Genomic DNA, 24,385 nt, shown 5'->3' with positions numbered 1-24,385 from the left:
CTGCTACAGCATGACACTCGTCTACTGGATGCTCTCCAAATATTGAACAAGTTGCTCAATCGTTATCAAAGGGATGTTGTGCTTTGCACCAAAATCCCGGCAGTCGTCTAATCTCATCATTGATCCGTCCTCGTCTTTCACAAGTTCGCAAATGACACCTACAGGTGGCAGCCCGCTCAACTTGCAAAGGTCGACGGCAGCTTCGGTGTGGCCCCTTCTCTTCAAAACGCCGCCATCAGCTGCCCTCAGGGGACAAATATGACCGGGCTTCAAAAAATCGGTAGCTTTAGCAGTTGGCTCGGCTAGCCTCCTGCAAGTAAGTGCTCTATCATGAGCTGATATACCCGTAGATGTTCCCTCGGCCACGTCTACGGTGATCGTATAAGCGGTTCCGTGTCTATCGTCAGCATTGGATTCGTATTTCATCCCAGTACGTAACAATGGCAGATCAAGCTTATCGGCGATCTCGTTCGACATTGGAGCGCAGACGTAGCCCGACGAATGGCGAACCAAAAAAGCCATAGCTTCCGTAGAAACGTTAGCAGCAGCACATATCAAGTCTCCCTCGTTCTCCCGACCCTCATCATCCATAACAATCAGAAATTTGTTCTGCCTGAAATGCGCAACGGCATCCTCAATTGGCATAAATGTAGACTTTTCACTCATTTTGCAAAATTCCTTCAAATCCCTGTGAAGCCCTGGGATGGATACCACGGACAGGCAAGATCAATGCAAATCAATGCCTCTTATAGATGCTGCTGGCATTCTCATGAAATATGATCTTCGTTTGTAAATCTGACAAATTTCGTCATAGGAACGGAGATAATATCTCCGGCATCCACCTTCACGAGAAGTGGACTAACATAGTGATGAGATTGAATAAAACCGTCAATTCAGCTCTGCAATGCCATGCTGTAGAATCTAATCTCCTGGTCGTCACAGCCGACTGCGAATACGTGCCCAACATCGTCTCTTTTAAAATTCTTGAAGCAGGTGAAGCTTCTGCAAGACGCCTCGTTCGAAGAAAGCCTGCAAATGATCTTGGGGGCCATGGTTGATTCCCAACGGTCGTTTAAAGTGTTTGCGTCGGTGACAGCATGGTATTGCCACTCGACAATGGAAAGAGCATCCCACGTCAGGATCCCGCAGAAGCGACTTTCGTCATCTAGCCAGGCGGCATCTAAAACCGGCGAACCCATGTCGATTGTCGCCAACTGCGAGCAGTTGAGCGGGTCCCAGAGGGCGCACGTCCAATCAAAAGAGGCGGACATCAGTAATTCGTCTGCATTGTGCGAAAGTGCGACTACGTGGCTGGAATGGAACATCGGAAGGGAGTTGCCAGACAGAGCAGCACGGCCTTTGGTGGGCAGAAACCCATCGTTCGTCGGGAAGATCTTGAGAGTTCCGTCCTGGATCTTGTCTAAATTCAGTTTGTATATTCCGCCATCCTCAGTGCCAGCGTATACGAGCCGCGAGTCGCTCGGCGAGAGGGAAATGGCACTTATGGCTAGACTATCGAACAGCGAGATCTTCAGTAAGTGCTGGCGGAATTTCTCTTCGCCCACGCCACTCTTAGTCTCCATGTTTCCCCCCTCTTCGTCGTCCTCGTGGTGGCCCACTACCACAAGCTCAGAAGGCCTGGGCGGCACAACCTTGATGTTTGAAAGCGGCGGTTGGCAAGACGTGGCGTCCGCATATATCGACAGATCTAGGCTGCTGAGCTCGTTCAAAACCCCATTCGAACTTGCCGCAATAAATCGCTCGTGGCCAGGAGGAACACCGCGGTATTCTTCTAACGCTGGAACAGCAGTAGCGAACACGTTCTTGGATATGATATTTCTCTCCAGTTTCTTAACCGAGTCCAGATCTTCGACGCACCGGAGCTCCGTGAGCGTCGTCTTGCCCGTATGCGAAACAGCCAGTAGGGAGATCACGTTCGAAGCAATATCTTTCCTCAGAAACCTGGCCTTCGTTATGGTTTGGCCTCTAAACTCGATCTTATCGACAACCTGCCTGGCGTCCCATTTGAGTACAAAGAGGTACGACCATGGCGCCATTAGTACATCGTTTCTGTCAACAGGAGTGGATTGGAACAGTACAGCGACAAGATTCCCTATGTTATCTAGGCACACGGGGCGCAGCTCTGCTTGGGCCCGTTCCTCGAGTTCTGCGTTCCAGCGATATATTGGTAGGATCCCAGACTTGCACTTTCCGCTCAGCAGCGCATTTTCTCGGGGGAAAGACTCGTCCAGTACCTCCTGAACTGAGAAGCTCTTGATTTTCACAGTGTTTTGTTGATCTTCAACCATTACAGACGCTAGCGGTTTGACTTTATCATGCTCCGGAGCCAATTCAGTATCACTTGCGCTTTCAAGCTCATCGCTACCGCTATCTTCAACGGTAGAAGCCTCATCTCCATTTATTACAGTCGTTTGCACCATCTTATCATAAGTAGTGATTCTCGTCGGAGCCAAAGGGGTAATTTCCCCAGCAGCATCGGTCTGGACCGACCTGCAGACCATATATCCATTTCCCCTGTTCCTATCTTGCTGTCTGCCCTGCAGAAGATGGTCTACCAACGATTCACGTCCAGCATACAATCGCCTCTCTCTCAGCTGCTTCAGCTGCCTTTTCTTCTCTTCGAGCTCGGCAAGCTTATCCATCCGAATGAGAACTTCTGGCTTGGTTAAGCCCCATTGGTGGCCCAGGCCTTGGCTTGTCTACAATGGGCATCGCCATTCGAACTTAAAGATGCCTTGCGCGTCCGCTATAGAGCTGAACAAACGGTAGATCTGGCACTGAAGGACCAAGATGGACATCAGCATCGATGATATCCTGGCAGAGCTCGACAGGGATACCACAATTGTGGAACGATCGGATCCCAGCTCGCAGGTACCGCTTACCAGCGATGGAAACACTACTATGGTTAACTCATCGTTCGATCCTGGACAGATCCCACTAAGGAAGGCCGGACTACAAGACGATATTACCCCAGAAAAGGACTACACCCGTCTGATGACCCTGTGGAGGAACGAAAGATGCAGTCCAGAACTGCTGCCCTTCCCAACACTGCTGATGAACCGAATGTTGCGACGTGTACAGGAGCAGATGGAGAAGATCGAGAACATATCTATGGGATTTTACGAGGATGGGGCTGCTGGCCCCAGCCAGCAACCCAACGAGTCTGCTTTTGGCAGTAACAAGGACAAGTTGCCTCTGCTTTGCATGGAAGCGGAACTCGAGAGAGTCAAGTTCGTCATCAGGAGCTATCTCCGATGCAGAATGCACAAGATAGACAAATACATGCTTTACCTGAAGCAGCTCGAGTATGCCGGTAATAATGCCGCTTCATTGAAGGAACTGCTGTCAGAACAGGAGCTGGTTTACCACAGCAGGCATTTCGCCAGCCTTTTAAAGCTCTTCAACTCCTCCGTCCTCAGGCATATGCCCCCAGAGCTACAGGCGGTCAATGACACAGAGGGCAGTATCAGCATGGTGGACGAGCCTGAATGGGGCAGGTTCGTCTTTTTGCATGTCAAGATGCCGTCAGAGCGGGCCTTGAAAGAAGATCCACTGCTCGAGCGCAACGAGTTCGGGAAGCCGTGCTACATAGTGACTATCCAGGAACTGAATGAAGACGTCGAGCTGACGGTCGGTGGCATTTACGTGATGAGATACGAGGTCATCAGAGACCTTCTGCGAGATGGTAAAGTGGAATTGATATAAGCAAACAGTCGTTCCCGATGACTCTCACACTGGCCTTCCGGTGAAGTTGATAAAAATTTGCACTGCGGGACTCATCACTTCTTTTCACCACTCTATTCACTATCTCACGGCCTTTGCGCAACATCGGCAACTCAACGGACTACTGTGATGGTATCGAAACTACTAGCAATTGGTCAATTGCTGCCATTGCCAGAGTTGGTCCGTCGACTTGCCCAATTAAAGCCTGGACTTGTTGCAGGGCCCTAGTATTTGAAGCAATGATGATATAAACGAATTTTTAGACGTTAGACTTCTGATTGGTGAGCTAATTCTCGCCTTGGAAGAGAATTTCGTATAGATATCTGAGATCGTCTTCTTCTGACCAACTCTTGGTCCTCATATCTTGGAATTGGCGTCTTGGAGAACCCAATTACGCCTTATATAGTTCCCAGTCTGGACTTTAAGTCCTTGTGCAGTGGGATCTGTTCGTGTTGTCTTCGTTGAAAAGACAAGATACATAGTTATTGATTACAAAGCTCATCAAGGTGCGATCTGATTCCCTGAGCTGAGCAGTTCTGGAGGTACGAGATGGTTTTCAACAAGTTGATTTCATTCCAATTGGACTATGCCCCGCAGTACCATTTGACAAAGTACATATCCAGCAGAACTCGTCTGCAACTGGTTCACATAAACCACAAGTCTTCGCCGTTGGTGCAAGGTTACTTTGCAGTTGCCACAGAATGTGCAACAGATTCAGGAACTCCTCACACTTTGGAGCATTTGATCTTTATGGGATCGCACCAACATCCTTTCAAAGGGCTGTTGGACACGGCAGGTAATCTATGCATGTCGTCGACGAATGCTTGGACAGCCACCGACCAAACTGTGTACACTCTAACCAGCGCCGGCTGGAAGGGCTTCAAGCAGTTGTTGCCAGCCTACCTGGACCATATTTTGCATCCTACGCTGACCGATGAAGCCTGTCTGACAGAAGTTTATCATATAGACCCGCAAGACTTGAGCGACAAGGGCGTTGTTTATAGTGAAATGGAGGCGATTGAGTCACAGAACTGGTTTGTTACTATGCTGGAGAAGCAGAGACTAATGTTCAAGGAAGGCAGCGGTTACAGGTCTGAGACCGGGGGATTGACACCCAATCTAAGACAATTGACCAGCGAGGACATCAGGAAGTTTCACAAGCAGTCATACTCAGCGGATAATCTCTGCCTTATAATCAGTGGTAACATCCCCGAGGGTGAGCTGCTTGAGATTTTGCAGCGGTGGGATGATACTCTACCAAAATTTGAACTCGTGGGTCGTAAAAGGCCTTTTGTAGATTCTGAGAATTCGAAAATTCCTGAGAGCCTATCCGTAATGAGTGAATCTGCCGTTGAATTCCCAGAATTGGATGAGAGTCAAGCAGAATTACTGTTTTCTTGGATTGGGGAGCCCTATCACGCATATGTGAATGATTTGGCCGCGACCATGCTAATGGATTATTTCACTGAAACTGTCCTGGCGCCCTTCTCTAAAGAATTGATTGAAATTGAGGAACCGTACGCCAACTCCGCAGATTACTGGACAGACGACTTCAGCAGAACTATCATTAACCTGGGTATCCACGGTGTCCCAACTGAGAGGTTAGAAGAAACAAAACAAAAGGTGCTACAAATAATGAGTACGCATGAAGTGGACATCTCCAGGATGAGGAAAGTGATCGATAACTATAAGTGGGACTATGTGTTGAGATGTGAGAAGAATGGCGACACTGTCCTATCTCAGGCGGTTATCACCGACTTCCTTTATGGAAATGAGGATGGGTCTTCATTGGAGAAATCCCTGAAAGATCTTTCTGATTTTGATGAACTTCAAAAGTGGTCTCAAGAAAAATGGCAGCAATTTTTGCATCGTCTTTTTGTCAATAATAAGCCAGTCATTATTAAAGGCGTTCCCAGTTCATCAATGTATGAGCAACTACAGAAAGAGAGAGAGGAACTGATTCAGAAAAGAGAGACTGTATATGGAGTTGAGGAGAAAGCGAAGCTTCATCAATTGTTAAGCTCCGCCAAGTCACATAATAGCAAGCCCATTCCCTCATCACTACTAAAGGAGTTTACGATCCAGGATCCAAGTGACAGTGTGAATTTTATCACAACCAGAAGTATCACGGCAATCGAGAATTTTGAACACAATGATGCGGCCGACCAAGTAACGAAGGATATCTTAGCGCAAAGACCGAAAGATTTCCCCTTATTCCTTCATCTAGAACATTATCCTTCGCAATTTGTGGAAGTCCATGTTTTGTTGAACACAAATAACATTAAAGACTGCACCTTGCTACCTTATTATCATATATTAGAGGAGATATTCTCTATGCCAATGGAGGTGGAAGACGGTAAAATAATACCTTATGAGGACGTTGTGTCCCGCCTGCAATCGGAAACAATCGACTCTGGGGTCTCTATGGGCTTAGGAAATAGCGCAACCGATCTGATCGATATTAGAATCAGGGCGAAAGCTGAAAATTATGCTAAAGCCGTGGAGTGGATCAAGCATTGCCTTTTCGATATGGTTTTTGATGAGAAGCGTGTCGCAGTTCTTCTTGATAATTACTTGGCATCGATCGTAGAGCTAAAGAGAGAAGGCGACATTATGCTTGAATCACTAACTAACAGAAAATTGTACTCCACAAGATCTTTGAAGAAATCCGCAGATCCTCTTCATGTCGAAGATGTCCTTCATCAGGTTTCAGAAGACATAAGAAGTGGTCGTTATGAGCAAAGCGTTAGACCAAAAATTGAGATTGTCAGAGAGCAATTGAGATCGAATTTTAGCAAGCTAAGCTTTTTGATTTTGGGAGATGCACTCAAAATCGGTCCCGATGTTTTCAAGCCCTGGAAATCCCTAATAGAGAGATTTGGTAGCATTTCCTCAGGCCAAGAAGTTAAACTTCCACCAGTACCTAAGTTGCTAGACGCCATCTCTTCTCTTTGTAAGGATCCTCGGGAAAAGGCATTCATCATCACCACGCCAGCCTCTGAGTCGTCTTACATGAATGTTATTACCTCCGTTCCATTGAACATGGATTATCGTCATCCAGACTATGCAATCGTGGCCTTAGCTTCGGAATATTTGCAGTGCGTTGAAGGGCCATTTTGGAAAGGAATTCGTGGCGCTGGTCTTGCTTATGGCGCAAGCGTTTTGGGAATTCCGGAAGCGAACTCCTGGGCTTTCCACATCTACCGAGGTGCAGATATATTGAAATGCTACCAGGTTGCCAAAGAAATTGTTGAACAACATGCCTCAGGTGCTATTGAGATTGATGAACTACTGCTCGAGGGAGCCGCCAGCATGATAATTAACAGAATAGCTACAAAGGAAAACAGCTATGCATCAGCAGCTATTGCTAACTTCACTGATAATTTTATTCTAAAGCGTGGGCCTCACTTTAATGAATACCATATAAAGAGGCTATCCGAGGTCACCATCGCAGATATTCGGAACATAATAAAGAAGTACTTCGTTAATCTCTTCGATGCGCAAAAGAGCTGCGTTTTTGTCAGTTGCCATCCTTCGAAGCTGGAAGTAACTCAAGAGTTTCTGGAAAAAGAAGGCTTTACAGTTGAGGTTGAAGAACTTGATGATGAGGAGGAGGAGGACGAGCTTGAAGAAGTTTCTGAGGAATAAGCAGGGACGATTTTGGATAGGAAAATCATTAGTTTCCATCGAACTAAAATCATAGTCCCCATCCTGGGGGATGTAGATACACGATTTACGTACTAGCTAGTAGTAACTTTTCCCACTCACCCGAGGCAAAAATGCCTTCAGCGTTTAAAAGTAACAATATTCAAGTTCAACGTGTGTTTGCAATCTATTTAGGGCTTCTCAACGACTGTTCGCTTCTTGCCAAGAGCCTTGAATTAGCGGTGGTTACTATCTTGCGTGCCTCTTTCGCAGTCGCAGCAGGACTACCTGGGTCGTGATGATGATCGGGTACTCCAAAAGTGGCTATTCTACGCGCCTCGCTGGAAGTTGCAGCAGGACTACCCGGGTCGTGATGGGGATCGGATGATCTCAAGCTGGTTGGACTTGACACCGGTGGAAGTCCGTTCACCAATTTCGTCGGTAATGGCACCGGGCTCGCATGCTTTTTCGATGTTCTCTCCCTCGAGTTGATGAAACTTTCGAAGAAACGGCCTGACTTAGCCGTTGCAGATGTTCCGCCATTAGTGTCCTGCTTGCTATCATTTACTGATGTATTTGGACTGCCCGTGTCGAAAGCTTTAGACGGCGAGGATGGATGAACCGTTGAAGAAGAATCGCCTCTATCAGAAAACCTTGCACCATGAGTCAATCCGGGACTTGCCAATCTAGCAGCTGCAAACGCTTCGCTTCTCACGTTATCACCTTTTCGAAATTTCGCCATAAAATAGCCATGCCCGCTTCTCATTGCACCAGAAATCGTTCGAAGCCAACTGTCAATACTTTCCTTGCTTGTTTTGCATACAAAGGAATTATAGGGAGTTTGTATTGCAAACATTCTGTAGTCATTGTCGGCGGCAGGCAGTGTAATTTCCTTTAATCTTGTACCTTGCTGACACAAATCAATGTCGTAAATCGACTGATAATTCGCAGCTGTGCCTGGGGTGCTTTTCAGTTTCTTTAGCAGAACTAAACAGCGTCCGTGGTTGGTCACTAGAAGCATCCTTTTAAAAAAGTCTCCCGTTTCTATTGGTTCATGGACGTTCTCCAGTTTGTTGCTAGAGTGGTGGAAAAGTTTCTTGAACTTCTCTGTGATGGCAAGATTTCCTACATCGTCTGAGCCGTTGGATTCTACCGGCGAACCCGCTACTTTCCTCTCACTAGTGGGACTCTGAGGCAACTCTCCCCCCGGCTTCTTGTAGTCCATTGAAACGTTATCATGATCAAAATACGTTTGCTCGTAAAAAGTAGCTTCTGCAGGTAGGCTCTGGTTAGAATCAGTGCGAAAACCAGTAACGTCGCCACCCGCTCTGACGACCTGCGACAAGCGGGTTTTACTTGAATTAGGGACGTAAACAGGATCATCTAACGACCCATGTGCTTTGCTTACGCGCTTTTCCAAGTAGTCCGTCGTTGTGACAGCTAGACTAATTTCACCCACACCCAAAACATGCTCATCGATATTCTTCAAATAGTACGACCATATGACGTCAGTTTTATTCATTGTATGTGAAGTGGTTTTTTCTGACGCAACCCTTTGGGAGCTGGGCGCTTTTGCGGAACTAGAAGTAGTTCCAGAGGGAGCGGGTGGTGATTTAGAAGGAAGGTCGCTACCGTTCATTTGCGGGCTTGAGAGCGAACTTGAACTTCTATAAGTTGCTGGCGGTTTGGTTCTGTGCTGCAGTGCACTTGACTGGGATCCAATGGTAACCATAGGTGAAGGCGGATCGGAAACTTTTCCCGCCAAAGCAACTGAAGCTGCAGAAGCAGCCCCGCTAGTAGTCCGCCTGTTTTGATTGGCAATCTTCCGATTTCCAACAGCACGTTTTGCGTTGCGTAATATTTGAGCCGTTCTTTCATCCAACGCTTTCTTCTGAGTTGGAGTGGCAGAAGCGGGGGGCAGCTTGCCTAAATTTGATGATCCACTTGAACCTGAGTTACTTGGCAGGTTCGAGGTTGATTTGGCATAAGGTCTTGTAAGAACAGGGCGCCTAGAAGTCCCAGTGCTGGTGCTCAAAGCGGGTATAGGCTGCATGGACTTAGCATTCACTTTGTATGGCTGAATCTCTGGCGCAGGGCGTTCCCAAATAGAGCCGTCTTTGAAATTTACATCTTTGAAAAAGTGATGTTTCTGGATCTGTGGGATAGTTAATCTTTGATCGGGCTGCTTGACTAGAATACCTTTCACCAAATCTCTAATTACCAGTGGAAAGCCTGCCGTAAAGGCGTATTGAACTTTCATAACTTTCTGGAATGTTAAATATTCATTCGTTGCTTTGAAAGGTGGCTTACCCGCGATCATCTGAAATAATATGCAACCGAAGGCCCAAATATCGCAGCGGAAGTCAACGTAGTTATCATTCAGAAGTTCTGGTGACACATACTCAGCCGTACCGACAAAGGACTTAGATCTGGAAAATAAGTCGAAGGAATCGGTTGAATCTGGTTCGGGGTCCAAAATCTTGGCCGTCCCAAAATCAGTCAGTTTAATCTTCATATTTTTATCCAACAGTATATTTTCAGGCTTCATATCTCTGTGGATTATGCCTCTTGAATGCAATAAACTGATTGAATCAATGATCTGAGCAGCATAATAACAGGCACATTCCTCACTTAGAGACCCAAATTTCTTCATAACTGATAGGAAATCACCGTTCGGTGCATATTCCAAAAGAAAATAAAGGCTGGATTCATCCTGAAAAGTGAAAAAAAGCTTGATTATACCCCTTGAGTTATTCAGCCTTTGTAAGGCGCTTTTCTCGATATTAACATATTTCACTTTCTTTTGGCGTATCAGATACTCCTTGCTGAGTACCTTCACTGCATATTTCTTCCCACTTTCCTTCGATGTAGCCAACAATACTGTTGAATAGGAACCGTCTCCCAGGGTATCTCCAAAAATGAAGTCCTTAATTCCCTTTTTAACAACATGTTTCGTGGTTTTCCCTGTTTCTGGATTCGTTACCTCCCGGAGTATCTTGGCTGCACCTCTTTCAGCCCATTCCTCCCGTTGTTTCTTGAGTCGCGGGTCCAAATCCATTTGATGTCCCAAGTCCAAATAGTCCTTCTCATCCCCGGTTGATGCGGTTCCTTCGCCAAGCGACTTCTCGCTAGCGTCCTCACTTTCCAAGGAATAGGTACTGGATCCATCTACTGCTTCTGCAGGCTTGCTCTCGTCCTCGCTGCCCTCCATTTGATGTGCTCTTTTGGCATGTATTTCAATGAAATTATCTGTGTCTGTCAATGCTTTTTCCAAAGGAGCCGGCTTCTTTACATACAAATGAGAGATATTTCGATTAGATGAGCTTCTGATTGAGAAATTGGCTGACCCTCGCTGAACCACACCATGCTTCTTCGCCAATTGCGAGGCGATCTGATATTCATCTGTTGGCAATAAAGGCCTCGAATCTTCTCCCGCTATCGTCATCGATCTGTGAAGCTATGAAAACAAATCCAACTGCTCAACTCACTCAATGTCTAATTCCATGAAACCCGTAGCCGCCGCTCTTTTCTATCCAAGTTTAAGTTAGCGCCGCAGGAACAGTTTCTCTCCTAACCCAAACTATTTGGTATCAAATTGAAGCCAGAAAAATGCACAAGAACCTTACCTAGTGCTTTGAGTCAATCAGTCCCAAACTATCTGCCGATCTTATTGCATTTCCTGCTTGAGTTTGGCTCTAGCAGGGGCAGCTGCCCTTCAATTAAGAATCTACCCCGTTATAGGTGATAAATCATCACATTACCCGCCTTTCGCAACATATGGTAGCGCCGCTTGGTTACTAACTGCCTCTATCTGAAATAGATATCTCATCAATATGATGAGCTCCGAAGGCCCAGGGAAGCAAAGCTTAAAGATCGATCTTGAGCTTAATCCCTCGTTCAACCAGATGCCATCACAATATTTCGAAGGTACGTCAAAGGATGTCTATAACCTTGAAAAGTTCTTATAGACAGGAAGTCTGAAATGGGAAAGATCCATTGGAACAACGACGAGGCCCGCATTCTTCATCTGATGAGACACCTCAAAGGTTCGGCCGAAGACTGGCCCAACCAATACATAAATGAGGTCGATGTATGTCGACAGGCACGGCAACCTGAACGTGTCCTTGACGACTTCATTAAAGCGTTCCGGAAACGGAGAACCTGATGTCCATGCTCTATGGAACGCCATAGAGATATTATCTGAAGAAAACCTTGGCGTTGAGCGGCTTAACCGGCAGCTCAACAAGTACTGGGAGCAAATGCCCCCGGACTTCAAGTCTAATGAACGGGTCGCGATAGCTTTTTATAGCCGACAGCTCAGTAAGCCCAGATTCGATAATGTGCGCCGAAGCAAACCTTCCACCTTGAGAGACGCAATGGAGGCGGCGCTAGTAGATCAGAATGGGTATCTTGGGTAATTCTTAACCAAAGTTATCATAACAAGTAACTGATCTATCACTGGTTACTTATTTGTAGCTCTGAGGCTAAATATCGAGCGAAGCACAACTTGGATCTAAGCTATCTCGTCTCGTATTTATGCACTTCAATTCTACCATTCGCTTAGCCTATTTGGATTCCACCTGAAGTTTCCAATTCCCACATAAGATTATGTTGCACATAATCGTTTCATAGTTGTTAGATCATGATCGACCAATCTGGCGTCAGTTCCCTTTTCGGACCAGTCACCTTGATTCTTCGTTAATGGATTGTATGATCATCAGACGGCATTCTATGGTTCTCTTGATTGGTTGATTCGCTTTGTTATCATCATGTTCAAGAGCCCTTATCCTTTGCTAGGCATGAGCTACATCGGCTCAACTGGAGCTTCATACAACATCTACCAGCGGAGGCCCCGCAATTTCTCTATATCTCTGCTAAGCATGACCGAGTTGAGCCCTGCTTGAGGAGCCTGATCCCGTGAGAAAATGGGCAGAGTTCTCGGTGCTTGAATCTCAAACCGATCTGCGTATTCTACCGCCGGCTCGTTTTGCTATGCGCGCTCGGTGTTTGGTGCGCCTTTTATTCTGCTCGCTAGACTCACTTGACTGTCTGACCGCAGGGCACCAAATCGGGAGCTATGTAGTGGATGAGAAAGGGCTTGATAACTACAGATTTGGGCACCAGCCCTGGACACCCTGGATGCATAGTACTGCCCCATCGCAGTAGTTCTGAAGATGGTTTGTTCCCGTTTGAAGTGATGTAAATCTATTTAGCGTTGCCATGGCAACTAGACTTCGAGGTTCAAATCTTCCACGTAGATCAACTACAGAACAGACGCTGGCCGTCTCGCCCTAAAGTAGTTGTATCGTATAAAATGGCGGAACTCCGTTGCTGTACTTCGGTGCAGCCCTGGAGCCGTTTAACGCAAGTTGGTGAGGGTCGAGCGACTATATTTTGCACAAACCTATACGAGGCAACATCTGAAAGACCAGTGAACAGGGATTCTTATCAAGTTTAGATCTTTGCTAGTGTGCTTAATTGAGAGAATCACAACCGAATCCGATGTCCAAAGTGTGCGCCTTGCTTATACGTTTAGCAAGGATAACTCAGCTCGCATGTCTGAAATTAACACTACTCCGCCGAGCCAGCGACCATTTTCTGTGCAATTTGGTCTCAATTAGCCATCTTCAGAGTTCTCTGTCGGCGAAAAATTCGAGAAGAAGCACAATGATCGCATTGGAAGGCTGGTTGATAGCGGGAAGGCCTGGCAGAACTTCTGGCATACGGTCTAGATGATGCAACTCATTACTAAATAAAAGCTTTCGTTAAGACCGAGTCTCTTTTTTTGACCTTCTCGAGATCGTTGTCGAACTGTCTAACTTCTCGCTCTTTGAAATTGCACATGAATAATGTCGAACAACGCACTTTTCACATGTACATCAAAAGTACGCTGAACCTGATCTATATAGAGATTCATATTCTTTAGACTGGAGTGACGCAGTCTGGATTTTCAAAGGATTACCTGGGAACGATAACAAGCGTCTTTTAACTGCTAGTATGAGTCGGGATCAGAAACATTCCGCGAGAACTCGGTCAACGGGGGTGACATTTGACCCACCAGTCACCCATGATATGGTCCGTTCTCTATTTGACCCCACAGTTAGAAAATCATTTCTCGAGATCTGTATTACTTTGGCTTTACTGTCTAATTTCGGTCTATGTTACTGGCTTCTGCAAAGATGTGAATTGAAAATCGTAAAAATGGTCTTCCTGTTTCAGTATATGTTTTGGAGAATCGGTTATAACCTGGGAATTGGAACTGTTCTCCATTTTCAATCTCATTGGGAATCGCTCACGAAGTTTGCCAGACGCAATAAGCTCTTTCAGAAAGGCACTGGATCTCTTCTCGCCAAGTTTTGCCAGTTTGAGCTGTTCACCAAGATGTCTAAAGATTACAAGGTGTATGAGAACCCCGAGGAACTGAACGTTTGGCTTCTGTTTCGCCAGTTTGTTGATCTCATTCTCATGCAGGACTTTTGCACTTATGTGATATATGTCTATCTCTCGCTACCGCAAGAGAAAGCTGCACTGATCAATTGGAAAACTGCGGTTGGCATTTCCATGGTTCTATTCAACATCTGGGTTAAGGTCGATGCGCACCGTGTTGTGAAGGACTACGCTTGGTATTGGGGAGATTTCTTCTTTCTGCAAGATAGTGAACTTGTGTTCGATGGAGTGTTCAATATTTCTCCTCACCCAATGTATTCTATCGGGTATTTGGGCTACTATGGTCTTTCTCTGATTTGCGGTGATTATCGCGTGCTCTTGGTTTCGATGTGTGGTCATTATATGCAATACCTTTTCCTGAAATATGTCGAGTCTCCACATATCGAAAGAACATATGGTAGCGAGTCGAATGCGGAATCCGAGACGAACAGTAAGATTGATGACCTAATTGCCAAAAAAAATTACAACTATTCTAGACCATTAATAAACACCGGATTTGGATTCGCCAATTTTGACATTCTGAGGTTTTCCGACTATTTCACGATAGCGACGTCTATTTGTTTGATATTATGGACCGTTTTCATTAAACCAAGTGATCAGCTTCTGTTCAATTTGGCTTTTGGTGCAAAGGCCTTTTCTTCGATAGGTGTGTCCATCATACTTTACAAACAATCAAAAGAAAAATGGTTTACAAAACTATACTTGAAGAATGGACATACTCAAGTGCATTCATATCAACAGTGGCAGTTCATTTACAACTTTTCGCTATGCCTCACTTACACCCTACTTGGTTGTCAGACGTTTTCAAGAGTCCGTGATCTCTATCCAAATGTTGATAACACTCAACTGATTTTTGGCTTATTACTTTGTTCACTGCAATCATGGTGTAACTCCGAAATTAGGTCTGCCATCTATGATTTTGGCTGGTTTTACGGAGATTTCTTCCTGACAAACTATGTGACTAAAAGGGCTTTAACCTCGCATGGCATTTACAGGTACTTGAACAACCCGGAGGCCATTCTAGGCGTAGCTGGTGTTTGGGGTACTGTCCTGATGACAAACTTCTACTGGGAGAACATTGCGCTTGCTGCTCTTTGGACCATAACTAACTTCATTCTGGTTAGATTCATTGAGCAACCTCATATGAGTAAAATCTATGGCGCTAAAATGCGAATTGGGGGTATTGAAAAGACCCTGTTGGAGTCTAAAACTTGGCGGCGTGTATCTGGCATAGTTGACAAGATTGAGGAGGTGGTCATCAGAGCACTGTTGCAGGACATAAACGATGAGAAGGAATCGGCACTCTCTAACAATGTCTTGGATGAAGAGGTAGACCAGAAAGCTGAGTTGCAAAATTTGGAGGACGCTATGGAGGATGCTTTCTGCAACGTCACATCTCAGCGGTCCGCAAGCTGCAGATTGGAAATCGAGAGTTACGGCACCGGCAGCTTTGTTGTGGGTCAGCCCATTACTTTGGATTGGAGTGTTCCCTCGTCTACGTACAAAACAGATGACTGGGTGGGGCTGTATGATGTTCTAAGGTCTGGAAGCGATCGGCGGAGAACAAAGAGCTCCTCGTTAGGCCACTGGAGTGCGACTTCACCCGCAGGTTATCCTGAAGATACACCGAACAACAGGTCCATCGCATATTTCAAGAAAGGCTCCCTTGTTGAGGGGAAGATTGTTTTCGATTCAAGTTTGTTGTTTTTTGAACCAGGCATCTACGAATTTCGATACCACAGTGGGAACTCCCATAAAGTATTATGCGTCTCCAAACCCTTTGAGCAGGTGTTACCAAAGCTTCCTATCGATTCGCCAGAAATTCTATGCGAATATTTCCTGAAATTCTTGACTCAGGTTGACGCTCTCACGGATGGCAGATTTGACCCTCAGAGAAGCAGAAACTTTACGATCAGCCATTTCAAGAAGTTGATTAAAGGATCTCTCGGTGTCGAGTTGTCTTCCGACTACATTAAGAGAGTGAAAGGTGATCTTCACATTATATCTTCGAGAATATGCCACATCAAGGAAGTCTTGGACAGCTTGGAATAGCCGTGGAGCTTCTCCGTCCGATCTGCATTGCATTAAACTCTTAGTTATGTAATTGGTTAATAGACCTAGTTACTCTTTCATCACCTGTTTTTGCATGAGGCAGTCGACCATCAGACCCTTATAGCGCAGGTAACTGCGCTTACATTCCTCCAGTGATCCAGCTACGTCGTCACCTACTCCTTCATCCTTCCAGAACCCGGTGATCTCTTCACCGTTCTTTATGAACGAAAAGACGTTACCGCCGTGGAAACCACCACCGGCCAGATCAACGATCTCGATGCCAGCGTCGGCCAACGCGAGTGTCACGGCCGTTATGCAATGGGGTATGATCGCTGCAATATTTGTCCTACTCGCCTGCTCTAGATCGTACGTCAGGTATACGAAGATATCGATACCAGATTTAGGATATCTCGACCTGTTTACGACCGCCTCGAAGATATTACTCAAAAAACTGGCCGCCTCTCTCAGTAAGCTGGAGTCATATTTTTCCTGCGAACCATTTTGCAATTGTATAGAGATAGCAGCCATGGCAGTGAAGGAACCTCGAAGTGCCCTAGGCCCATATACAGATGACAGCAGCGAAACCTGGCGACCTCCTCCATTTACTTCTACCAAAGATGAACCATTGCAATTCTCTATAACACCCGTACGGAGCACCAACTGCTCGGGTTCATCGCTAGACTTGACGGCTTTCGATGCCGCTGCTCTGTCGGCACCAAATTCAATCGGTTTCGCATTAGAAGGACCTAGGATCCTTCTCCTATCCTGAACTTTCATCGGTAATGATGAGAAGCTTCGAATACCAACTCAATGCTCTGATCAAGCCACAACCTCAGCTAAGCTGCTCAAGACGTTATAGTTGAAGAATTGATCATCTTCGTCAATAACGACAGTATTTTCTTAATTCAAAGTCATAAAGGTTTACCTTTGCAAGATTAAATGGTTACACCAACTTCAACACCTTATGGCATCAATTGATGTCTTGGAAGCTTGTCTGTCGAGCCTATGAAAATGCTCTTGTTCTTGACAGGTATAGGTGCAGGCAGCAAGATTTCTGAGCTGCAATGTATTGCTCTGGAATCTCCGGGATGTTCGCTGTAGCAACCTTCTCTATAGCTGGCAGTTCGAATCAACGCAGTGCGGTTTAGTTCTTCAGCAGTTCTAAAAGAGATGAGAACCAATCGATAAAGAGCGAATTGGTCCGAACTGAGTCCCGGAGATTATCGTAGAGCCAACGCCGTTCGTCCAGAGCTGGCACAGAGTATTAAACGACCATGGCAGCAAATGCTTTAATTTGCCCCGTAGATTCCTTGAATATAGTCGGATCATCGAGAGGCAGCGAACGAGCATGCACGATGCTGTAGTAGTGGAGCTTGCGCAAACGGACTTCGACTATGTCTTGGCGGAACACTTCAACGACAAGGAACAATTCATTTTGTATGCCAACGAACAGGACTTCGACTTGGACACATGCCTGGAGATTTGCGACGGCATTGAGCTCTTAAACCAGGACATTATTGAATGTCAGGTTGAGGAACGAAGTGATATTGCATTGGCAGAGAGCGATTTCAAGGAGATGCTGCAGATGGAGGAGAACGGCCGGATCGATATGGATAGCGCCGTTAATGATCTTTCCTAATATGGTGTCGTGTGTGCATTTTGTTGGAGTTGAAATTCCATGGAGTCATCTCTGTTTATTGGTTTCGTTAAATATCTAATGACGTAGCGCCGTATGTATGTCAACGGATCTGGTTAGTAATCTCTGGGAGGGCTGCTCTCCAATTGCTTCAGCCTCATGTATTCCATTTCCTGCTTGTCGTTGATGACGCGGATATCCTTGTTAGGTGTGTATTGTGGCACTGGAGGATAGTGCTCGTACACATACGGTGGGTTCAACCAGTCGCCACCAGCGTGCTTTGGAGATGCAGTATTGGAGGCCAAAGGCGACTCTGCGAGCACATTTTCAATCTGTGTGGTTTGATCGAGCTCGACGGGTTGTGGTGGGTTCTGCGATCTGGTGGTCCCGATCACGGTTTCTATCGACATGCCGGTTACGTTATTTTGCCTTTTTAGCTTCTCGACATTTACCATATCCTTATAGAAAATGTTAGATTCAATATTATTTTGCTCGTTCATCGATGAATCGTTGCCGACCATCATGAGAAATTTCCTCTGAATCTGGCTCAAGTTCTCCTCCAGATTCGCGCCTTGCTGAGAGTGCACGGATTCACTCGGTACCCCAATGGCTCGATTGGACTCGGTATAGACGATGTTCTTCTGAGATAGGTTAACAACCACCTCAATGTAGTACTGAAAGGTGAAATATTTGTGCAAGCTGGTGAAAGTTGAGAAAGTTTCGATGGGCACCTTCAAGTAAACCGTCAGATTGCTATTTAAAGTCTTGGCATCCACATAAAGCGGTGAGATGCTTTGACATAAATCTTTCCTGAAAGTCTCCATCGGCTCATCCTTACTACCGCTGTTCACCCGGCAAATTCGAGTAAGTGTGACTATAAGCCCTGCTGGATGGCAAAACTCCTTGTAATGTTGAACAGCGACGTTGACCGGTACAGTTTCTCCTATAGCAAATCCAGAATGCGGAATGTTCACCGAGATCGTGACCGTTTTATCCACCAGATTCAGTTCTTTATTCGAACCATTCGATGAGTTGGATGTGCTAGATTGATTAGTTGCCCTGGTAAGCGAAGATGATGAGCCGTCTCCGACCGCTCTGGGCTGCTTTCGTACCATCGACGCCGACTGCAAGACGACTTTCTTAACTTTCTGAGACGGCAGCTCTGAGACATCCACGGGTACTATCACAGCAAAGCTCTCCTCACAACAGGATATGGGTTTTTCAGCTTGCTTGCTACCGATGCTCTCGATCTGACACTGCAAGAAATGACGAATTGAGCCGCGTTCGAATTTGATCGAGCTGAATACCTTTCTTCCTGAAGGTATTTTTATCCTAAACGGGAATCTGTGCTCCCCCTTGGTCAATCCATTGATTATGCCGTCGCCAGTTCCTTCTGCCAAGTCTTCACCATACAAAAGAGTGGATTTTTCATACAACCGTTCGGCTCTTTTCCTTCTACCAGTGGCACCGGTGCACGCTCGTACCTTTATTTCGCTCGACAACACTAACCTCAACGCAATATTGGTCACATCCTTCTTAATCACCAAAACGGCTTCGCCGCTAATGTACTCATTAGGTTTCCAGACCCTGTGTGGTTCTTTCACCTCGATATAGAACTGTCGTATGACACTATTATGCAATATCCCGCTAGAACTCTTGAATGTGTAGTTTGAGTTCCTTCTTCGCAGTAAAGACTGTTCTCCATCCCTCTTGAACAGGCTTAGAATCGACATGAGACTCTATAGGAACCGATCAGATCTATGCAATATCAAAGCAAAGATCACCTCCCAGAGCTTGGAACTTCTTATCCTCACCTAGTCGCACCAGCGATACACTAGGACAGGGCCGAACAACTAACAATTGTCTTAAGCAGAATGCTTCAACAATGCCTGCCTGATATATGATTTACAGGTGATGCTTTTAGATACAGCCCCATAATTTTTGTCTTGGCAAGGAATCTTACTCATTCTCTAAGAAGAGCGGGTAACACCACATATAAGGTGTCAGTAAATACTGTCGCGAAGAAAATCTGATGCACAATTCATGGACATCGAATTATTCTTAATATACATTAGCCTTTGTTACATAGAGCTTGCGAGTAAAATGATAATTTACAGATGAAGGAAGGTGCAGTCCGTTTAATCGTCAAAGGTCTTTTTGGAACCGGCAAAAGTGGCCGTGTTTCTTGGTTTACCTAATGGAGCAGTGTTAGCTCCGGACCCTGAAGGTCTACCACCTCTGCCGCCTCTGCTGCCGCCCCTACCGCCTCTGAAGCTGCCACCTCTGCCACCTCTATCGTTGCCTCTGAAGCTGCCACCTCTCCCACCTCTCTCGTTGTTTGGTCTTGGGGTGGAGAAATCTAGTCTGACTGGTCTGTTGTCGATGTACTCACCTTGCAATGCTTCCAAAGCCTTCTGGGCGTCTTCGACGTTACCATATTGGACATAACCGAAACCCTTTGGTTGCTCAGTTTCTGGATGTGTTGGGACACGGACAGAGACGATTTCACCGTATTTGCTGAAAAGCTCGTGAATGGTGTCTCTGTCGGCGTTGAAGGATAGGTTACCTAGGAAAAGCGTCTCGGATGGTTCGGATGGGACGTCACCGTATTTCTTGGCGCGGTCGTTGTTCGAGTTGCCTGCAGGCTTGCCTGTTGACATGTCACAATTGATTGGCCTACCATCGATTTCCTTACCGTGCATCTCGCTAACAGCCTTCTCGGCATACGATTTGTCCTCGAAGTCGACATAACCGTACCCACGAGACCTATCGGTGCCTCTCTCGTAGATAACTCTCGCACTGACAACACCACCGATGTGTTCGAACTCTTTCTTTAGCCATTCGTCATCGACAGACCAGGACAATCTTCCTACGAAGATTGTGGCAGGTTCGCCGCTTAACTCGACCTTTTGCTTCTTGGATTTTTTTTCTTCAGAGTCATCTACCTTACGCTTCTTGGAGCTCTTGTCTTCCGGTTCAGCTTGCTTTTTTTCTTCTTCGTCTTCTTCGTCAGATGAAGAGGAGGATGAGGAATCACTGTCGGAGGAGGAGCTTTCAGAGCTAGAGTCACTATCTGAGCTGGAATCGCTCTCTTCAGCACCTGAAGCAGAGCTGGAAGAGGAAGAACTAGAAGATGAGCTTGAAGAGGTCTTTGATTCTTCCTTCTTTTCAGTTTCTTCTTCCTCTTCATCGGAAGAGGACTCGGAACTGCTCGACGATGATGATTCATTATCAGAAGAAGAGCTCTGACTCTTCTTCTCCTTCTGTTGTTCCTCTTGTTCGCTTTCCGAAGAGCTTGATTCGTCATCGGAGGATGAGGATTCGCCATCAGAAGACGATGATGACTCGCTATCAGATGAAGGTGAAGATTCGCTATCAGATGAAGATGACGACTCGCTATCAGAGGAAGACGACGATTCGCTCTCAGAGGAGGAAGAGGATTCAACTGGTTTTACAGCTTTCTTCTCTTCCTGCTTTGATTCGACAGCTTTCTTCGATCCTTTCTTGGTAGTAGTAGCAGACTTGGCCATTGTGATCTTATTCAGCGACTTTCTGAGTGATTAAGGGAAAACTGTGGTCAATAGGCCAGAAAATGAAGAGAACTCAACTTCTTTTTAAGCGATGAGATGAGATGAGATGAGCTTGAAAATTTTTCAACTTTGTAGGTAGAAAGTCAAGCGCCTTGCGAATCGTTTCCTACGTTCCAGTCCGATCTGAAGATTAAGACTAAGAGCTCTCTTAGTGAGTATCATGGAGCTAACTGTACCAATGGCTGGCCTCTTGATGCCTTGCTAGCACCTTCTTAATGCTTTTTGTCTGTATAAAAGATATTTGACGCAGAACGAATTAGACTTGGAGAACAATTGTTGCGAATCCCGTATCTCAATGCGCTAGATCAGATCAGAACCAGCATTGGTAAGAACATTAGTAGCGAGACACCATTACTGCAGGCACTGCCAGTGAACGTCGTGATTGAGAATGTAGGAACGGGCTGTGTAGTTTGAACGCTGGCCGCGAGATTCGAAGTCTGGCTGGTGGAGAGTTGGTTGGGAGCACTGGCAGAGGTTGTTGACGACCATATTGGCGTCTGGTCGGTTGGCAAGGTTGTAACCTTGTTTCCAATTGGTGTATTGACGGAGTCCGTCCTCAGAGTGACTGGCGTGGTTATCTCAACACTAGGAGGGCCAGTGTTAGATGAAAAGACGGTTGTTGTGGTGGCTACATCCGAGGTTGCGGGCTCGGACGTGCTGGAATAGACTGTCGTGACAGAGTTCGAAACCTGAAAGGACGAGCTGGTTGCAATTACAATTGATCCACTCGACAAGCCTGATTCCGTAGCTGTTTCAGCAGTCGTCGGGCCGATTAACTCAGTTGATATGCTGGATTGAGTGACCGTGTTTGTGGTGTCAGAAGTGACTTGCTTGAGTACGGAAGAATCTGCTGGTGGTTCTGTAGCGGATGTGAGGATCATGGTTGCCGTGACTTGAGTTGAAATACTTGCCTCGCTTGGACAGCTTGTTTCAGTGACAGTTTCTGTTATGGTAACCATATTACTGGCACAACTCAACTGGGTGAGATTTGCCTCATTTGCAACAGTCGTGGTTATCGTGCTGATAATTGGAGCTGGCGCCGTTCCGGGACCTGCAGCGGTCTGGATTACACTTTCAGTTGACGTTATGGTTACAACCTCAGTGGCTTGACTCACCGTTTCTGTGATCTTCATTGTAACGAGTGTTGTGCAAAATCCGTTTGAGTCATGACTGCTTTCATTATTTGTGCTTTGCATGAATACAGTCTCAGTGACCGTGCTTGGTTGCTCAGGGGATTTTGTGACATAGCTAATCACAGTCCTGGTGGAGGGAGTACCATCGTTAGAGCCGCATGGCATAGTGGAAACTTGAGTTTGCGTCACTGTCGAGATAATAGATTCAAGCTTTGTGACTGTGGCGGTGCGGTCCGAACAAGCATTAGAGTAATCTGATGATGTGTTCCGATCTGCTATGGTGCTGCATGAGGTGCATATCGTTGAAGTGGTGGTGTCAGTCCGCGTTGCTGTCTCAGTACTGACCATAGGTGATGACGAGGTGTGAGAGCATGCCGAACACTCGGAAGAGGTGGTCCCTGCGATAGATGAGTTTGGAGACATGCTTGGGCCTGTTGAAGTCGTCCAAGAAGTTGCCGAGGACTTCTCGCCGGTTGTGGTAGCGGTAGAGAGTTGGCTGGTTGTGGAGACAGTTGATGAGCTTCGAGAAGCAGAGCTGTGACTTGTTCTATCGGTTGTCCATGGCATAGAAGTGGTGGGGCTCATACTTTCGTTTGTTGAAACAGTTGAAGAACTTGCAATGGTGCTTCTACTTGTGCTAACAATGCTACTTTCGGTTTTCGAGATTGTCGATGAGCTCACGATAGTGCTTCCGGTTATTGGGGTTGTCGACGTGCTTCTGCTGTGAGATGTGCTGCTGAAAATACTATTGGATGTTGAGACTGTTGACGAGCTCGTGCTGGTGCTCCCAGTTGTTGGGACAGTCGATGAGGTTATACAAGTACTGGTAGTGCTACCCTCAGTTGTCGATGAGGTTGCACTAGTACTGGCTGTGGTACCCTCAGTTGTCGATGAGGTTGCACTAGTACTGGCTGTGGTACCCTCAGTTGTCGATGAGGTTGCACTAGTACTGGCTGTGGTACCCTCAGTTGCCGACGAGCTGGACGATTGTAGAACTGCTGAAGAAGTGGACTGGGAGGTAGACTGGGTCTTGGTAGTGTGAGATTCACAGCTTGATGTACTAAACAGAGTTCCAGACGTCGTGGAGGCAGATGTGCTGACTGTGCAACCAGGGCAGGACCCAGATGACCCGCTAGAAGTACTATCTGTGCATGTAGACGAGGTAGTGCAGGACTCGCAGAAAGCACTCTCACTGCAGGTTGTGGATGAAATCTTTCGAGTACTATCGGTTGTGCAGGTAGTCGAGATCGTTTCTGTTGACGTTTCAGGCAAAGGAGTGGTTTCGCAAGCCGTTGTCGAGGTGGAGGATTGGCATGGACAGTAGTAAGAAGTATCGATGACAGTGTGGCAGATTGTCGTTGTTGGAAGGGCGCTGATGCGAGAGCAAAATAGTGAAAGGACTGCTAAAGTTTTCAGCAGCATATTGAAGGATAAAACGAGTGAATGGACTTCCTTGATACTGCAACCAATAGACAGAAAGGCACTTAATGTTCAACCAATTGTGCAACAACGCTCGATCCTCAGCATGTTTATATATGATCCATCATCATATTGCTGAATCGTGAAACATAAAGTGGTATTGTTAATGCTGAAAGCGGTAGAGAGCAGATGAGTACCATATTGATCAGCTCAAAGATAACTTCCACCTCACTCGTTGTTGATGCGGGCCAATATTGGCACTTTCGAACTGAACAATGCTGCTACCGTCGTGATTGTAAAGCTCTGAAAGGGGAAATAAATATGGATCACTCAGCTACGTCCTGAAATCCAGCGAATTCACCAGTATGAGGCCATCCCCGCACTGTAAGGGCAATCCCGTAATCGATCTAGTTTGTGATTGAACCTCTACAGCATTTCGTGTCTCATCCAGTACTCTAAAGGCGATACGACGCCATCAACAGCCTGCCACACCGCTTGATCTTAGAGTGGCATCTTACCCAAAAGAACTCTGAAACAAGCGAGATGATGTTTCACAGGCGTTTCATATATATACGAAAAAGCTAGAGACACCCAGTGTTTGCGTAAAAGAGATTCTATGGCCAGTAAGCAGTAGCCTTGTACTCGATCGGATTGGTGCAATGCAAACACTATTGATCTTCCCTATATATTGTTTATCTGACGAAAGTTGTGGCAGAAGC

At 46.1% G+C, this 24,385-nt stretch overlaps 11 protein-coding genes across 11 annotated transcripts; 4 read left to right on the top strand and 7 right to left on the bottom strand.

Annotated features, from left to right (window-relative positions):
* Window positions 1-21: 21 nt before the first annotated feature.
* Window positions 22-666, bottom strand: RIB3 (3,4-dihydroxy-2-butanone-4-phosphate synthase RIB3; the record flags this gene model as incomplete). Its single annotated transcript, XM_037285116.1, has 1 exon — window positions 22-666. The coding sequence occupies one exon, from the start codon at window positions 664-666 to the stop codon at window positions 22-24; it is 645 nt and encodes a 214-aa protein (XP_037141012.1).
* A 227-nt stretch (window positions 667-893) lies between these two features.
* PAC11 (dynein intermediate chain) lies at window positions 894-2,663 on the bottom strand (the record flags this gene model as incomplete). Its single annotated transcript, XM_037285115.1, has 1 exon — window positions 894-2,663. The coding sequence occupies one exon, from the start codon at window positions 2,661-2,663 to the stop codon at window positions 894-896; it is 1,770 nt and encodes a 589-aa protein (XP_037141011.1).
* Window positions 2,664-2,811: 148 nt separating this feature from the next.
* On the top strand, window positions 2,812-3,726 carry SLD5 (DNA replication protein SLD5; the record flags this gene model as incomplete). Its single annotated transcript, XM_037285114.1, has 1 exon — window positions 2,812-3,726. One exon carries the CDS (start codon window positions 2,812-2,814, stop codon window positions 3,724-3,726), a length of 915 nt encoding a protein of 304 aa, XP_037141010.1.
* Window positions 3,727-4,293: 567 nt separating this feature from the next.
* Window positions 4,294-7,392, top strand: SDD3 (Sdd3p; the record flags this gene model as incomplete). The annotated part of the gene is made up of 1 exon (XM_037285113.1): window positions 4,294-7,392. The coding sequence occupies one exon, from the start codon at window positions 4,294-4,296 to the stop codon at window positions 7,390-7,392; it is 3,099 nt and encodes a 1,032-aa protein (XP_037141009.1).
* A 184-nt stretch (window positions 7,393-7,576) lies between these two features.
* On the bottom strand, window positions 7,577-10,834 carry HG536_0G01930 (PDPK1 family serine/threonine-protein kinase; the record flags this gene model as incomplete). The annotated part of the gene is made up of 1 exon (XM_037285112.1): window positions 7,577-10,834. One exon carries the CDS (start codon window positions 10,832-10,834, stop codon window positions 7,577-7,579), a length of 3,258 nt encoding a protein of 1,085 aa, XP_037141008.1.
* A 2,552-nt stretch (window positions 10,835-13,386) lies between these two features.
* Window positions 13,387-15,888, top strand: CHO2 (phosphatidylethanolamine N-methyltransferase; the record flags this gene model as incomplete). Its single annotated transcript, XM_037285111.1, has 1 exon — window positions 13,387-15,888. The coding sequence occupies one exon, from the start codon at window positions 13,387-13,389 to the stop codon at window positions 15,886-15,888; it is 2,502 nt and encodes an 833-aa protein (XP_037141007.1).
* A 69-nt stretch (window positions 15,889-15,957) lies between these two features.
* On the bottom strand, window positions 15,958-16,665 carry MTR3 (exosome non-catalytic core subunit MTR3; the record flags this gene model as incomplete). The annotated part of the gene is made up of 1 exon (XM_037285110.1): window positions 15,958-16,665. The coding sequence occupies one exon, from the start codon at window positions 16,663-16,665 to the stop codon at window positions 15,958-15,960; it is 708 nt and encodes a 235-aa protein (XP_037141006.1).
* A 571-nt stretch (window positions 16,666-17,236) lies between these two features.
* Window positions 17,237-17,527, top strand: HG536_0G01900 (uncharacterized protein; the record flags this gene model as incomplete). Its single annotated transcript, XM_037285109.1, has 1 exon — window positions 17,237-17,527. One exon carries the CDS (start codon window positions 17,237-17,239, stop codon window positions 17,525-17,527), a length of 291 nt encoding a protein of 96 aa, XP_037141005.1.
* A 113-nt stretch (window positions 17,528-17,640) lies between these two features.
* On the bottom strand, window positions 17,641-19,257 carry RIM8 (Rim8p; the record flags this gene model as incomplete). Its single annotated transcript, XM_037285108.1, has 1 exon — window positions 17,641-19,257. The coding sequence occupies one exon, from the start codon at window positions 19,255-19,257 to the stop codon at window positions 17,641-17,643; it is 1,617 nt and encodes a 538-aa protein (XP_037141004.1).
* A 405-nt stretch (window positions 19,258-19,662) lies between these two features.
* On the bottom strand, window positions 19,663-21,054 carry NSR1 (Nsr1p; the record flags this gene model as incomplete). The annotated part of the gene is made up of 1 exon (XM_037285107.1): window positions 19,663-21,054. One exon carries the CDS (start codon window positions 21,052-21,054, stop codon window positions 19,663-19,665), a length of 1,392 nt encoding a protein of 463 aa, XP_037141003.1.
* A 365-nt stretch (window positions 21,055-21,419) lies between these two features.
* On the bottom strand, window positions 21,420-23,669 carry HG536_0G01870 (uncharacterized protein; the record flags this gene model as incomplete). The annotated part of the gene is made up of 1 exon (XM_037285106.1): window positions 21,420-23,669. The coding sequence occupies one exon, from the start codon at window positions 23,667-23,669 to the stop codon at window positions 21,420-21,422; it is 2,250 nt and encodes a 749-aa protein (XP_037141002.1).
* Window positions 23,670-24,385: the final 716 nt, after the last annotated feature.

The sequence above is a fragment of the Torulaspora globosa genome, chromosome 7, assembly GCF_014133895.1.
Source record: "Torulaspora globosa chromosome 7, complete sequence".
Taxonomy (NCBI): domain Eukaryota; kingdom Fungi; phylum Ascomycota; class Saccharomycetes; order Saccharomycetales; family Saccharomycetaceae; genus Torulaspora; species Torulaspora globosa.
Note: the sequence above shows the minus strand (reverse complement) of the source record. Positions and strands in the feature narration are given on the sequence as shown.